The 15541-nt window shown below is 39.4% G+C and overlaps 1 protein-coding gene across 6 annotated transcripts in view; it reads left to right on the top strand.

Moving 5' to 3' along the window:
• The window catches only part of pacs2 (phosphofurin acidic cluster sorting protein 2), a 282143-nt gene that overhangs the window by 188416 nt on the left and 78186 nt on the right, over positions 1 to 15541 (top strand). For all 6 annotated transcript variants that reach the window (XM_043698194.1, XM_043698193.1, XM_043698192.1 and 3 more), the window contains 5 exons: positions 913 to 972; positions 1381 to 1538; positions 5459 to 5552; positions 12769 to 12843; positions 13812 to 13936. In XM_043698194.1, coding sequence (XP_043554129.1) covers positions 913 to 972; positions 1381 to 1538; positions 5459 to 5552; positions 12769 to 12843; positions 13812 to 13936 — 512 coding nt within the window. The remainder of the gene's footprint in view (positions 1 to 912; positions 973 to 1380; positions 1539 to 5458; positions 5553 to 12768; positions 12844 to 13811; positions 13937 to 15541) is intronic.

Genomic DNA, 15541 nt, shown 5'->3' with positions numbered 1-15541 from the left:
TGTCTCTCTCTCTCTCTCTCGCACATGTGGGTGCATGACCCTACACACAGAAAAAAAATGTTATGGATGGAAGGAAAACGGGGCAAGCATTTCATTGGCCATTGTTCATAGGATCTGCTGAGATGGTTCTTGTGCTGATCTGAATGCTGCTACTTAGTCTTCCTTCTCCAGATGCTTTTCCTGATTTGCAAATGCACAGTTGTGGCTGGTTCATAATTATCTGACTTTTTAATTAAAAGTCCCAGCTTACAACAACTGAAGGAAACATTAGCTGGTTTTCTTTAAGCTTTTACTGCAGAGAACAGTAAGCTCCCGAGCTGATGTTTCTCTCTACTGTTCAGCTACCTGAAAACCAATCACGCAGTTGTTAGCAGGCAGAAGGCCTTTGTCATCAAAAGTTGGTCAATTGGACACAGACCAATCCGCTATTTGTAGTTGGCTCAGTCTCCATTAATACACACCTTTCTGCTTCAACTCATCTGCAAACTACACTTCAGCTACTGCTTGAACAAGCAGCTGTGTAAACTGTGCTTATGATGATTGTCAGGTTACTTGCTTTGAAAATCCTGAAGGATTGAAGTAATCCTTCAGTAATCTGTGGCTTTTAAAACTGTTCTTCTCCCATCTTGATCCACAATAAAAAAAAACGCAAGAAGTAATGTACGTGGTCTTTGAGGTGAAGTTCTCTCTAATGTTCCTCCAAAGTGATTTATAATTCCCATTCTACACATCCTGTGGGCTCTAAGTGAAATTATTGATCTACCTTACTATTATGAATTATGCATTATGGTCATCTGCATAAACATAAACTTAGGTGGTTGGTAACTTACATGAGTTTGTATTGCTCTGTCCATGGTTGCTTCACTCACTAATTTTTGGAGGCTTAATTGTTCAAATTGTTTTTCCTTCCAGCAACAGAACTTCAAGCAGAAAGTAGTTGCCCTACTGAGACGGTTCAAGGTTTCAGATGAGGTACGCTGATTGGAGTTTTTATTTTTAATGTGGGGTGCAAAATTATGTAATATGCTTATAGTATAAAGTAATTGTATTATGATAAATCAAAACCAAAAGTACATTGCTACTCAAGAGGTTGGTGAATTATTTGTTGGGTGTTGGAGGTGGAGGTGAAAGTCAAGACCAGTTGGTTCCTGTTTATATTTGACGTTTCTGTACATCCTAGCAGAATCACATGTATTTGATACTCTTAATATTCCACAGTTTGACTGATTAGATTCTTTTCCCAGCTTTTTCTGACCTAGGTTGAACAAATCCACTTTTTAAAATGCACTTTGCTTGTACTCACCAATCAAGATAAAGAGAAATGTGCAAACGATGGTTGGAGCAAGGCATTAATGAAATATTTTTGTAAATTTGTTGTAGGTCCTTGACTCGGAGCAGGATCCCACAGACAATGTGCAAGAAGTGGAGGAGGACCTAGACCTGTTGTACGACAGCTTGGATGTGGAAAATCCCAGTGACAGTGGCCCCGACATGGACGATGATGACAGTGTCCTCAGTACTCCAAAACCAAAGCTCAAGTATGAAGGACATTTGTCTCACATTATACTTTGTAATGTTACCCTGCTTGCAGATTATAAATAGTTGGTGCTTATTCAGCAGGTCTGAGTCCCAACTATACTGTAGAAATACTCGTCGCTTGAATACTCGAATACAAAATGTTTCTGTATTGGAAATATTTATTTTCAAAATATAATTTCATTGAAAAAACAGAAGATTACATTTGTACAATGTGGTGATGCCAGCTGATGTTTCTACTGGATAAGTCGGATCCCAGAACGAAATGGACTTTTGTTTCATATGGCAGCCTTTCACTCAAGCATTAACATAAAAGAAATCCAAACCCAGATAGCTTTCAAATGGTGATACATAAATATCAGAATGTATGGCAAAACATAATCACATATATTCTCAAACACCATCACTTCACACCTACTCAAAAAATTAAAAAAAATTCCTTTCCCTATGTTACGAAGTGGTGGTTGAACCCCTCTTAATTAAACCAAGCACTCAGAAAGCCTCACCTCGTCTCATAATTTGTGAAAATATGAATGACAGAGAACTCCCAAATTCCACTATTTAAAAAGAATAACAATTTTTTTCTAACTCTAATAGTGAACATTAAATAACAAAACAACTATTCACAAATCCAAGCCCTCCCTTCTTTTTAACCAGACTCCAACTCTATATTTAAAAAATGCTGTTCCAGTAAGACACTTATTAAAATTACACTAAGTTAATCTCAAAACCACACAGTCTCTGTCGTTTTCTGTGTCTTCACTCCTCTGACTGCTGATCTCCCTGGGATGGTCTTTTTCCTGCAAATATGTTTCACATGAAAAGGTACCTTTGATAGAGAGTGTTTGTAATTTCTTTGAGAGCAAGATGTTAGATTGGCAGTTAGATCCGCCCGACATCAGATTGTCTGTCTCATTGGTTTGATGTTGGCAAAACAATAAATTCAAACTCGTTTTAATATCCTGGGGCAAAATTTAAACTGGTTAAATTTGAATTCTTGTTAAAACAGCAACCAAAACTCAGGTATCCATTTCACAGCCAAATGTTACATTTTTTCAGTTTTCCAGTACACTCTGGGACTGCAATCCAGTCATATACCCAGGTGCTTGTAATCTGTCATTCAGAACAGCATTCACTCTCTCTTAAAGGTACAGTACACGCCTTCAACTTCATCGCACCTATCAGTCGTGCGAGCACTAAAACGTTTTATTGGAATCCTCACGCAAGTGAGACCTTAGACTTTGTAAGCTGTGAATAACCAATGTAGATTTCCAACCAAACACTCTTCCTCAGAACATTTACAAAGTGCACTCTTTCACTGAGCTAACATAACTGTTCTAAACAATCACCTTTATCTAGAAGAGACTATACTTGCATCTGATTTAAGTCAAGGTCTCTTTGAACTGCCTGAAAGTTTTCTCATCTCTGGATTTTTCCAAGCTAAAATTCTTATTTGTAAGCTAAAAGCAAGTTGATATCTTTCAATGCTTTCTCATTTGGAGACCAGCACAATATAAACAAACTTCCAGTCGACCCATATTGGTTGAAAATAATTGTTCCAGAGGCAATGACCTCGTTAATTTTAAAACCCCTTCAAAAAATAGGCCAACATCTGCATACCATTAACTGTAAGTCTAAACTCTTTCTTTTTAAAAGTAGAATTAATCGCATGTGTAAACTAGCTTTCATCACAATAGTGCTTTTTATAAGCTCCTCAAAACACTTTGCAGCTAATTAAGTACAGTTGAAAATAGTACACTGTTGGAAATCCGGCAGCTGGTCCCTCACTCCTCAATAATGTCGAAGCCCAGCATATCTAGTTAATAAAATTTCAACTATCGTCAACTAGATGTGCTGAGGGGGTGATTCATCAGTGCCTCCTTCTGAGGTCCCCAGCATCACAGTGAAGTTGATTTATTCCATGCGACCTCAAAAAATGACTAAAAGTATTGCATAGCATAAAATCTATTGACTCTCGCAACATTCCAGCAATTGTACTGAAGGCCTCAACTTCAGAATCACCACTCCCCGAGCCAAGCTGCGCCAGTCCAGCTATAACACTGGCCACTACCAAATAATGCAATAAACTGATATATGTCCTATTGAAAGGCAGAGCTGGCTCAAGAAGCTGAATGGCCAACTCTTCCAATTTCTTATGGTCTTATGGACTTACTAATATAAATGCATAATACTCCAAAAGCTGGAAATCGGAAATAAAAGCAAAAATGTGGGAAATGTTCAGGAAACCAGGGAGCATCTGAAGAGAGATGAAGTTAACATTACCAGTTGATGATCTTTCAACAGAACCGGGCGAATCAGAAATGGTTTTTAGCATGCCAAAGAGGTGAGTGTTTCAGAAAATAAACAGAAGTAAAGGTCTGTGACAGGATAGGTGATGGGACGATTGTGTTATTTGTGAATCGGATGTGGGCATTGCTGACTAGACCAGCATTTATTGTCCAGGCCTAATTGCCCAGGGGGCAGTCAAGACCCAACTACTTTGCTATGGCTCTGGAGTCACATGGAAGTCAGATCCGGTAAGGACAGCAGACTCCCTTTCCTGAGGACATTAGTGAGCCAGATGGGTTTTTACATGGACACCATTATATTAGCTTTTAGCTGCAGGTTGTTATTGAATTCAGATTTCACAGTCTGCTGTGGTGGGATTTGAATTCATGTCCCTGGAACATTAGCCAGGGGGTGGCACAGTGGTTAGCACTGCTGACTCACAGCTTTAGGTACCCGGGTTCGATTCCAGCCTCCGGCGACTGTCTGTGTGGAGTTTGCACATTCTCCCCTTGTTTGCGTGGGTTTCGTCTGGGTGCTCCGGTTTCCTCCCACAATCCAAAGATGTGCAGGTTCGGTGAATTGGCCGTGCTAAATGCCCATAGGGTTTAGGGATGTGTAGGTTAGGTGCATGAGTCCGGGGTAAATGTAGGGGAATGGGTCTGGGTGGGAGACTCTTCAGTGGGTCGGTGTGGACTTGTTGGGCCGAAGGGCCTGTTTCCAAACTGTAGGGATTCTAATATATTAATAGCCCATTACCACTATGCCACAGCCAAATAATTGGTCCAGGGCCAAATGGAATGGTAATGAAATAAGTAATGAAGCAAAGTAATGATGTATCTGGAGGAGTTGTGGATGGAAGACTGCTAAGTAGCTTCTGCCAAAAAAGTGAAAAGAAGAATAAAACTGAGAGAAGGACAGTTTGCAGTCTGAAATTGTCGAATTTAGAGTTTATTCCAGACATCTGTAATGCATCTTGTCAAAAGATGAGGTGCTTTTCCTCATCCAGTTTTATTGGAGCACTGCAGCAAGCTAAGGGCAGAGAGATCGACAAGTGAGCAAGGTTGATAATTAGAATGACAGATGATTGTTAGCTTGGGGTTATGCTTGCGAATTGATTGGGGATCCTTTGAATAGGCCAGAAGTCAGTGTCTGATCTCCCCATTCTACAACATACAATATTGAGCAAATACAGTAGGCTAAATTTTAAGATGTGTACTTAAATCAATGTTTTACATGGAAAGAGCATTTGGAGCCTTGGACAGTGAGGTGAGAGAAGATTAAAGGATGTATCTTCAGCACTTGCATTGACACAGAAGTACAAATAATGGATGTTAGCATGATGGTGACTTACTGAGAATTTTGTACTGTCAAATGCTATCTTGCACGTGTCTGCTGTTGAGTTGAATGTAAAAGATCCCACAGTGTTAACATAGCTTTACAAGGCATGACAATTCTAGAGAATTATAAGATGTTGATTAGATTGTAAACTTGTAGTTCACTGGTCTTCATTTTGTAAGTCTGAGGAAGGCCCTCTGCTTTTGAATGTAATTCTATCTCATGATATTAGAATTGCATCGCAAGTGCCTCATTATCTTCATCCAATGTCTAATCTTATTTTGTTGTTGTTTTGCAGACCTTACTTTGAAGGCTTGTCACACTCCAGTTCCCAGACTGAAATTGGCAGCATCCATAGCTTGAGAAGCCAGACCAAAGAACCGCCCAGTCCTGTAAGAAATTCAGAAAAATAAAGAATTGTGAATGCTGGAGATCTGATACAAAAACAGAAATTGTTGGTGGAACTGTTTGGTCTGGTAGCAGTTGTAGGGAGAAAGCAGCGTTAATGTGACTTTCTTCATCAGAACTGAAAGCAGCTACGAAAAGGTGGTACTCATGCTGAAGTGGAGGCTGGGGAGGGAGGAAGAGAGGTGAGCGAACAAGGGGACATGAATCCCAGAGAGAGAAATATGAAAGGGTTGGCAGATGAGGGAGTTATTGATAATAGGCCAGGATAGAAGAGAAGCTAAATAAATGATAATGACAGCTGAGAGTGGAGACAATGGGTAGACTGTGCTGAAAGCAATCCATTTACTGTGATAATCGGCCCTGGTTCTCACCTATTCTCAGGCCTATAATCACGTTGCATGTGTTGCTTTCTTCATCACAATCTACCCATTTTCTCCTAATGGGGAGATGATGGCCTCATGGTACAGTCACTTGACTATTAATCTAGAGACCCGGGTTCGAGTCCTTCTGTGGAAGATAGTAAAAATTCAGTAAAAACCTGGAATTAAAAGTCTTATAACGGCCATGAAGCCATTGTCAATTGCTGGAAAACCTGTCTGGTTCACTAATGTCCTTTACCTGATCTGATCTCCATGTGATTCCAGACCCACAGCAATGTGGTTGACTCTTAACTCTTAGTAATTCTGAATGGGCTGAGCTAGTGAGTAAAGAATTTTAAAAAAGTCTGTTTCTCTTCTGTCCTGGCGTATCCTCTTATCTGTCTACAACAAAAACAGACATTGCTGGAAATGCTCAGCAGGTCTGGCAGCATCTGTGAAGAGAAACCACTTAATAGTCATAGAGATGTACAGCACGGAAACATACCCTTCAGTCCAACTCGTCCATGGTGGCTAGATATCCCAACCTAATCTAGCCTCATTTGCCAGCACTTGGCCTGTATCCCTCTAAACCCTTCCTATTCATGTACCCATCCAGATGCCTTTTAAATGTCGTAATTGTACCAGCCTCTACCACTTCCTCTGATAGTTCATTCCATACATGCACTACTCTTTGCATGAAAAAGTTGTCCTTTGGTCCCTTTTAAATCTTTCCCCTCTCTCCCTAAACTTATGCCCTCTAGTTCTGGACTCCCCCAACACAGGGAAAAGACATTGTCTATTTACCTGATCCATGCCCCCATGATTTCATAAACCTCTATAAACGTCTGATGCTACAGGGAAAACAGTCCCAACCTATTCAGCCTCTCCCTGTAGCTCAAACCCTCCAACCCTGGCAACATCCTTGTAAATCTTTTCTGAACCCTTTCAAGTTTCACAACATCCTAATGTTTTGGGACATTTCTTCATCTATCGACCCCTTTCATATCTCTCCCTTTCTGGGCTCCATCTCCATCTATTCACCCATCTCTCTCCCCAACCTCCATAACCTCAACTTTAGCATAAATACCACTTTTTCCGAGCTGTCCTGATGAAGAGTCAAGCAGACTTGAAACATTAATTCTGCTTTCCCCCTACAGATACTGCCAGACATGCCAGATGAGAGCTTTGGTAGCAATTTCTGTTTTTGTTTGTAAGAACTTGATACTGTTGTGATTGCAAGTTACAGTATTTTTAGAAGATGATCATCATGACTGTAAAAAAAGAAATTTTATCCTGAGGCAAGGTCAAAAATCAATTAGTAGGGTTCTTCACCTTCAAGACTTCATATTTCTACAGTATCACTAACAGGGTAGAAAAGAGAGAATATTAAATAAGAAAAATAGATGCCAACAAAGTTAGAAAGAAAAACATGGTTGAACGATGACGTTTTTGTAGGCTTTTGGTAACGAAGGACAAGTGGCAACACTAGGGATATGGGAATATGTTTCTGAAGGATGGGAGCTTTGGGTGAAACACTGGCACTGATAGTAGGATGAAATGTACATGCAAATAATATTGAAAGAGCAATGGATGCACGTTATTACCTGGCATGCACTGCATAAAGTAGTAGATGAAGCTTATTCAGGAACAGTTTTCAAACTGCCATAGATATTTACTTGAAATTAAAATTGGTGGAGCTATGGGGAAAGAGCAATGTAGTTAAGCTAATGCAATGGTTTTCTTAAAGTGTTGACATAGACCAAAAAGCCCTCTCCTTTACTATAGGTTGTGTGTTTAGTTATGGTTGGGGGAAATTGCAAGTGTGCAGGGAGATTTCAAAATAAGGATTAGAATCTTAGTGAAAACAATACGATTGAGACATTCTGTACATATGCATATTTGGGTTTGGAGAAGTAAGTAGCCAAGAACTGGGATGTAGTCTTTCCCTTTAGTGAAGATTCAATTGAAACCCAAACATCTCATACTTTTAGACTACAAGAAGCCTGATAATGTGCAAAGAGTCACTTTTATCTTTACTAAAACAGATCAATCATGTGTAGAAATAGCTAGACATTTCGCTTAAAAACTGGACTCCGGTCATCTGATACCAAAGTAGAACAATATTAACTAGAATAATTACAAAGATGAGAGGGTATAAGTTTCTCCAAAGACTAAACAGACTAGGGTTCTTTTTTCTTTAAAAACAAACAAGAAATCTTGGTCAATCTTCTGGAGCTCTTAAAAATTAGAAATAATGCAGATGAATCCAAAGTTAAGAAGAATCTAGAGTTAACAATATAAGATGGTAATGAATTAGTCCAGTAACAATATGAGGACAAATGATGTACATGTAAATAGAACTTAAGAGAATAAGAGGGTGTATTGACAGATTTGAATGGAGGGATGGCAAAAGGTTACATGATGAAGCATGTATGTTGCCACTGATTGTTCAAGTTACTTTCTGTATTATGTTGATTCAATGTAATTAGATGCAGAGTGTATCCTGGAAATAAGCAGTACTCTTGCACTGCTTCATCTGCACCACCAGAGGTTGCTGTTGACCAGGGTTAATGATTTTCAAGGCATTGTCTCATAAGTTGTGGACATAACATTACATTTCTTTGATCTAAAAACAAGGTGTGAGGGAGAATTCTGCATTTCAGAAAATCTGCCCTTTAAAAATTATCTCTCCACAGAAACTGCCAGACTTGTTGAGTTTCTCTAGCATTTTTTGCTCTCATTTCAGATGTCCAGCATCTATAGCACCTTGTTTTTTCCTTAAGCTTCATTGAAACATTCTATGGATCTGTTGAAAAGCAGAGTACTGTAACGTTCTGAGCTACGGAGACCAGAACAAACAAAAACAATACATTTAGTAATTGCATATTTAGAAGTGAAATCTGGAAGCAGGTTCCTATTTTCTCTAGTGGGAATGTTCCAAATATGTGGATTAACCTTAAAGTTAGAGCTGAACCATTCAGAAGTGATACCAAGAAGCTTATCTTCAGATAAAAAAATCGTGGAATAGTTATAGCTCAGCGGAGACCATTTACCTCATTGTATCTGTGTCAGCTTTCTGCAGGAGCAACGTTAACAGTCCCAACTGCCCTACTGTTACCCTGCGTTTATTTCTTTTCATTTAGAAGTCACGGTTAATCTGCTTTCACCACACCCTGCATTCCAGATTCCAACCACTTGCCGAATAACAAAAATTCTTTTTATTGCTGCTACTGCTTTTGCTGGTCAACTTGTATCAACATTCTTTCATTCCTAGAACGCTTTTTTTTTGCATATTCCTTTCCATGTGAGCTTCCAGTTCCTTCTCGTACTTTCTGGTTTCTCTTCTCTGAGCTTTCAGGGAAAATCATGGTGCAGTAGCTACTGTTGTGGTTTTAATCTAAAACTAAACGTGCTACTTCCAGAACTTCAACTTCAACAAGATTGACTGCCTTTCACTAAATTACTGCATTTTTTTTCTTTAGCTTCCAGCTAAATCTTCCAAGCATTTGTCATCTTTTCACCTTTGTCTTACACTGAATACCATTTCCCATTCACAGTCTGTCAGTAATGATAGACCTAGCTTTTACTGTATTCCAGGTGCTGTTTTGGCTTTATTCTTGACTTGAACTACAAGTTATAGAAGAGCCAAAGCTAAAACAACCTCTTAGCTGGTTTCCAATGCAATGAAAAGTGTATAATTTACATAGAAATATCATTTTTGAAATATGTATTTCAAAATAGAGGCAAATGGGTGTTGGTTCCTTCAGCGAAGAGTTTCCTTTCTTTGTAAAAATAAAAAGAGGTCAGGAAGTCCTTCTGAAACAGTATTTAAATCCAGCATTTTTCTTCAAAAAGTAATTGACTGCAGGCCCTTGTGGTGGAAATGAAAATATCTTTACACTGTTGACCTTACAAGGATTCCTGCACTTATTGTAAATCTATCAGCTTTATTTTCAGTTCAGTAGAGTCTAGGAACTTGAGCAGGTTTTTAATTCCGTTTAGAAGCAAGTTTACTTTTGCTCCTAGAAGGAGTTTAGGGTGCAACTCTCCTCACCAGCCAGTTTTCATTTGTGAAACTTCAAAACAAGGAACGTTGCGTTAAAACACCTACAGGTTAATAGAACTGAGAAAAGTTTGGCTCTTGGATTATTTCCTGTCAGAATCAGCAAGGATCTATTAAATAAAATGCACTAATACTTTGAATAGGCCATGTGTGTCAGATTAGGTAATAGATTGGGTTTAGTGAGAGTCCTTGTTTTGAATTTATCTCTGTGAACGGTATCTGGGCAGAGCCAGAAGGCAAAACTGCCTCAACGCTCCATAACAAAAAAAACTTTCAGAAGTACGTTAAGTAGAATACTAAAGACTTGAGTAAGTACCTAATTTCTCTGGACATCAATCTCTCTAATAAAAAGCATTGGGAAACAGGTTGACACTTTGTTTTCTGTGGGATTTAAGATCATTCTAACTGTCTTCAATACTTGATTTGTTTCTTTTTGTGGAATAAGGTTTTTTTTGAGTTGGTTCAAGAAGATTTGCAGCCTCATGCGAACATGACTAACCATTGTTAACTAACGAAACAAAAAAGAGCATGTGCTCAGTCAAGCCAGAATAAAATTGAATAGAAGAGAATAAAATACAATATCCTTTGTCACGTGTACTCCCTTTTGGAGTTATAGTAAAAAGCTTTTATAATGCCTGCCTTATAGTGCAATCTTCGGTACAAATACCTAGGTACAAATCTTGGATACAAAAGAGGAATAAAACGTAGTTACATTACTTTACACTGTTTAAAAAATAAATTAGAAATAAGACATTGTTAAAGGATTGACTTTACAGCCAGGTTAAAAAAAAATTCAAATAAATTTTCATTGCAGCAACAGGGCCTCTGCACGTGGTCTGACCGCCCACCCCAGACCCCAGTTCAAGAGCTGTCCCCACTCCGCTCCTAGCCTGCTGTCCATTCTGTACCCGCACTCATCTGCTCCAAGGTAAGTTCTAGGACTGCTTCCCCTGCACTGGTCTCCGGTCGGGACTCACTCCCTTGGGTGCTGCTCCACGGGCTCGCAATACACGTCTGCCACTGCTCCAGGATTCATCTCTGGAGCTAAGGGGAGAGATAGAGGGAAAAAAAAGAAGAAAGAAGAGCAGGCAGAGCAGAGGAGCTCCAGCAGGAGCATCTTACTCTTCCACCATCTTGCTGAAAGGCTTCATTCTGGATTGAACATGTCCATTAATACCATCAGCTGAGTTTAGCAAACCAATATCAATCAGTTACATCTGCTGGCTCTGCCCAGATATTATTCACAGAGATAAACTCAAACAAAGAACCTCACTAAATCCAGTCTACAGACTGAGTATCTAAAGGGCAGGTGAAATCTAAGATGAAGAAATGTGAACTGACACATTTTGAAAGAAACAATGAGGATCAAATGTGCTTAATTATTAAATGATAATTTAAAATAAGTAGGGGAGCAGAGACACAGAGGTTGTAGAGATTTTAGAAATGCATACAGAAGCAAATTAACTTGATATTAAAACTGTATTTAGGTTGCTAGTTTTTAATAAATTGGTGTAATGAGGTGATGCTAAATGTTCATGGATCAATACAGTGAGACTATTATGTTCTGTTTTGGCCACTCTATTTTAGGAAGAATGTGATGGTCATGAAGAAAGGACTGAGAGTTTGCTGAGGATAAAATTGATATGAGAAAGAAACTCTGGTAACAGCCTCTCATGTTCACTTATGAGAAGCAGGTTGCTGACTAGTTTTCAAATCTAAAATAATTAAACTACAGGTTTTGGATTGGGACCGACCTCCATCCCCCTTTCACTGTGCCCTCCTCCAGTCAAGTGGCTTCTTTACTTGAATTTTGTGGTTAGCTGTGAGCTCATGAACTATCCTGTCATACCTCACTGGGATAATGCACCAGAAATTAAGCCCTGCTAGTTCCAGAATCACTATAGAAGTTTTTAAAGGTTTTAAAATGAGTATACTAAATTCCCCAAATTACCTGATTTTCAAACCCAGGCTGACAAACTACAGAGCAGGTTTGTGTACTTAACAAGAATTACTATTTATTTCAAGTGACTAGACTCTAACTACAGATAAACAATTGTAAACTATCAACAAATAATATTACAAATTAGAACTCTAACTTCCTTATAACCCACCCACCCCCCAGCCCCCTTTTTTAAACACTGACGGAGACAGAGAAAAAAATAAGTTTTTGATGGTGGAAAACTAGGAAGACAGTTCAGAGATTTCTATTCATGGGTTGCTGGTATGATCCTTAGCATTCTTACCTTGTTCAAAATGTTGCTTTTCAGTTACCTTTCTCTGGATGCTTCCACTGGTTTGCAAGACACACAAGGTAGCCAATTCACATAGGAAAGGTCTCTGAATTGTCCGATAAGAGTTTCAGCTTGCAATGGGTTTATGACCGCCAAGAACAGAGAAATAGTTCCTGAGCTAGTGGAGATCAAAACATTTTCCACTATCTTGTTCCTAGCCCCAAGCTGTTTAGTTGACAAGGGTAGACATGAGGCTTGTGTCATTGGTCTATGGAATAATGACAAGTTATCTATCAATTTCCTGTTGCCAGCTAGAGTTGCATCTGTACACACACCCTTGATTCCAGTTCGTCTGCAACTCAGACTTCAACTACTGCTTTATGCTTGCCATGAGAGTCAGGTTACTTGCTTTTCAAAAAATGTAGTAATCCTTTAGAACACTGGTTTTTAAAGCAGTTCTTTCTCAATCCAGTCCATAATTTTAAAGAACACACAAAATTAAAGATAAACAGTTTTTATAATCCTGTTCGTCTTTTGCTTCATGCAGGTAGATGCACCGGAAAAGCTCAAGAGCTCTGCAAGCAAGTTTCAGATAGATAGTGTTTCCAATACATTGTCAGTTGTAAGTATCACTGGTGCATATTGCAAAATACGTCAAGCACTATACCAGATGTAACCTAGAGGTGGAGTTCAAGGGAGAGGTGAGAATGAATAATGGTACCAACAGTCGTTGGTTTAGGAGTATAAAGAGAATGTCGGATAAGGAAGGAAAATTTAAATTGGTGACAAGTAGGAACAGTTATCTGGGAGCAGATTGTGATGCGTGGAAATGTGAAAAGGAAATTTTGGAGGAACTGAACGTTGAAATTGAGGGAAAATAAGATATACATTGCATGTCTGTGGATCTTTCTTATCAACTGAATAGCGTGGATAATTGGAGACTATGTGAAGCCATTAGGCATAGGGTAGTTATCAAGCACGGAAGCAAAACATGAACAGTGTTAACCCAGCTCAAGTCACTATAAACCATTTATAAATTCCTCGATTATACTTCAGCTTGTAATGCACTCCCAAGTATCATGAGCCCCTTCATTACTTTCTAGGCTGGAACTCAATCATCGGTTATTGAATATTAAACCAGCTGAACCCCTCAAATAGATTCCTGTCCACGACTCATGGTTCGGTATTTATTATTCCACGTGTAACTTTCGAATTGTGGAAACCTTTGCATCAAATCTGCGTGCCATTGACACAGCTTATGCTTCGTAGCATGAAGAAGGGTGAAATTTTGTCATGCCATTCAGTTCTTTACGTTAATTAATTTCTGATCATCAATAATTCATCTGAAACACAGTTTTGTACAATTAAATAATCCTCTACAGGAATATCTGTAACCTAGGACCATATCAGAAAGGATAATGCAGGGTGATTGTGGCTGTTTAATGCTGACTTTGAATGCTGTCTTTCACTCGAGTAATACAAAGACCCCAGGGTGTTGCAAAAGGAGATGGATCATGTATTACTCAGAATGCAGTCTACCATACGTGCTATTTTTAAATCATAATTTCATTTTGTTTGATTTCCCATAAGGATCAAATACAACAGGAAGAGGCAGCAGCAGCATCTGAAAGCATCAGTGCAGACACCTTTCTGGAAAGGCTCCCTCCCAGTGGAAAAATCACAAAGACAGAGTCTTTAATTATTCCTTCTACTAGGTAAGGTGCTTTGTGTAGAAGATAATGGTGGCCTAAAAGCATTAATCGCATGTCAGCCATGATGCATTTCTAACGCTGTTACCTTGAAGGCAGAAGATTGTAGATTCAAGTTGCACTCTGGAAGCTTAACCACAAGCTAGCCTGACACTCCACTGCACTGATGTGGAGCTGCACTGTTAGTCTTTGGAATGAGATGTTAAACCAAGCTGCCTTCTAAGGTGGATATAAGAGATCAAATGATATTATGTAAAGAAAAGCAAGTCAGTTCTCCCAGATATTCTGGCTGATGTTTATCCTACAGCTATTTTATCAAAAGCCATCCGAACATCTAAGAAAACCACACCTTGGGCAGTCCCTTATCAACTCCACTAGTTATATCCTTAAGAAAAAATTCCAATAGATTTGTCAAGCATGAAAAATGTAGCTTATTCAGGACAAGCTCCTGGGCCACTTAAACCAGATTATTTGACCATTATCTCATTACAACATCATAATAGTGATTACAGTTCAAAGCTGCTTCATTGTCTAAGATATCCAGAGGTTGTTAAAGGCTCAAAGTAAATGAAAATCTTTTCTTTCTGTGCCACATTGTGGAATGATGTGGATGCTAAATTTTTGAATTTTTACGCTTCATCGTGGGCTGACTCACACTGCAATGTGCAGATCTGACATTCTCTGTAGTCCAGGGTACACCTGTACCTGTCTGATTTTTAAGTAAGCCTGTAGATTGAACAGAGCACCCTTGTCACTAGTGTAACTGGCCAGAAAATACTATGTACTGCATCATGGTCTACTTGACTCTGGAAGGTGGAAACACAGAAGATAATAACAAGGCCAGGGCTATTCGGGCCTTCAAACCTACTCCATCTTTCCATATGATTGTGTTAATCGTCAAGCTCAGTACCCTGCTCCTGTTTTCTCCCCATGCCCTTTGAACCCTTTAACCTGAAGAACTATATCTAACTCCTCCTTGAAACAATCAATATTATGACAGCAACTGCTTTCTGTGACGGAGAATTCCACAAGCTCACCATTCTCTGGCTGAAGATATTTCTCCTTGTCTCGGTCCTAAATAACCTACCCCTATCCTTGGACTGTGACTGTCATCATGAACATCCTCCCTGCATTTACTCTGTCTAGTCCTGTTGGAACTTGTTTGGTTTCTGAGATCCACCATCATTCTTCAAAAATCCACTGAATATAGTCCTAACTGATCCAATCTCTCTTCTGATGCTGGAGCTCAGAGTTGAGAGTGTAGTGCTGGAAAAGCACAGCAGGTCAGGCAGCATCCAAGGATCAGGAGAATCAACTTTTCAGGCATAAGCCCTTCATTAGGAATGAGGCTTGTGGGTCGGTGCTGAGGGATAAATGGGAGGGGGTGGAGTGTGGGGGGAAGATAGCTGAGAAAGTGATAGGTGGATGAAGGTGAGGTAGAAGATAATAGGTCAGAGGAGGGAGTGATGGATGGGTCCGGAGAGTGGTGCCGAGTTGGAGGCTTGGGACTGGGACAATGTGGGGCCTGTCCCAACCAGTATCCTCCCACTTCCTCCAAACCAAAGGGGTAGCCATGGCTACCCGCATGGGACCCAGCTATGCCTGCCTCTT

The sequence above is a fragment of the Chiloscyllium plagiosum genome, chromosome 10 (genome assembly GCF_004010195.1).
Source record: "Chiloscyllium plagiosum isolate BGI_BamShark_2017 chromosome 10, ASM401019v2, whole genome shotgun sequence".
Lineage (NCBI taxonomy): Eukaryota > Metazoa > Chordata > Chondrichthyes > Orectolobiformes > Hemiscylliidae > Chiloscyllium > Chiloscyllium plagiosum.
This window is presented reverse-complemented; position numbering and strand designations above follow the sequence as displayed.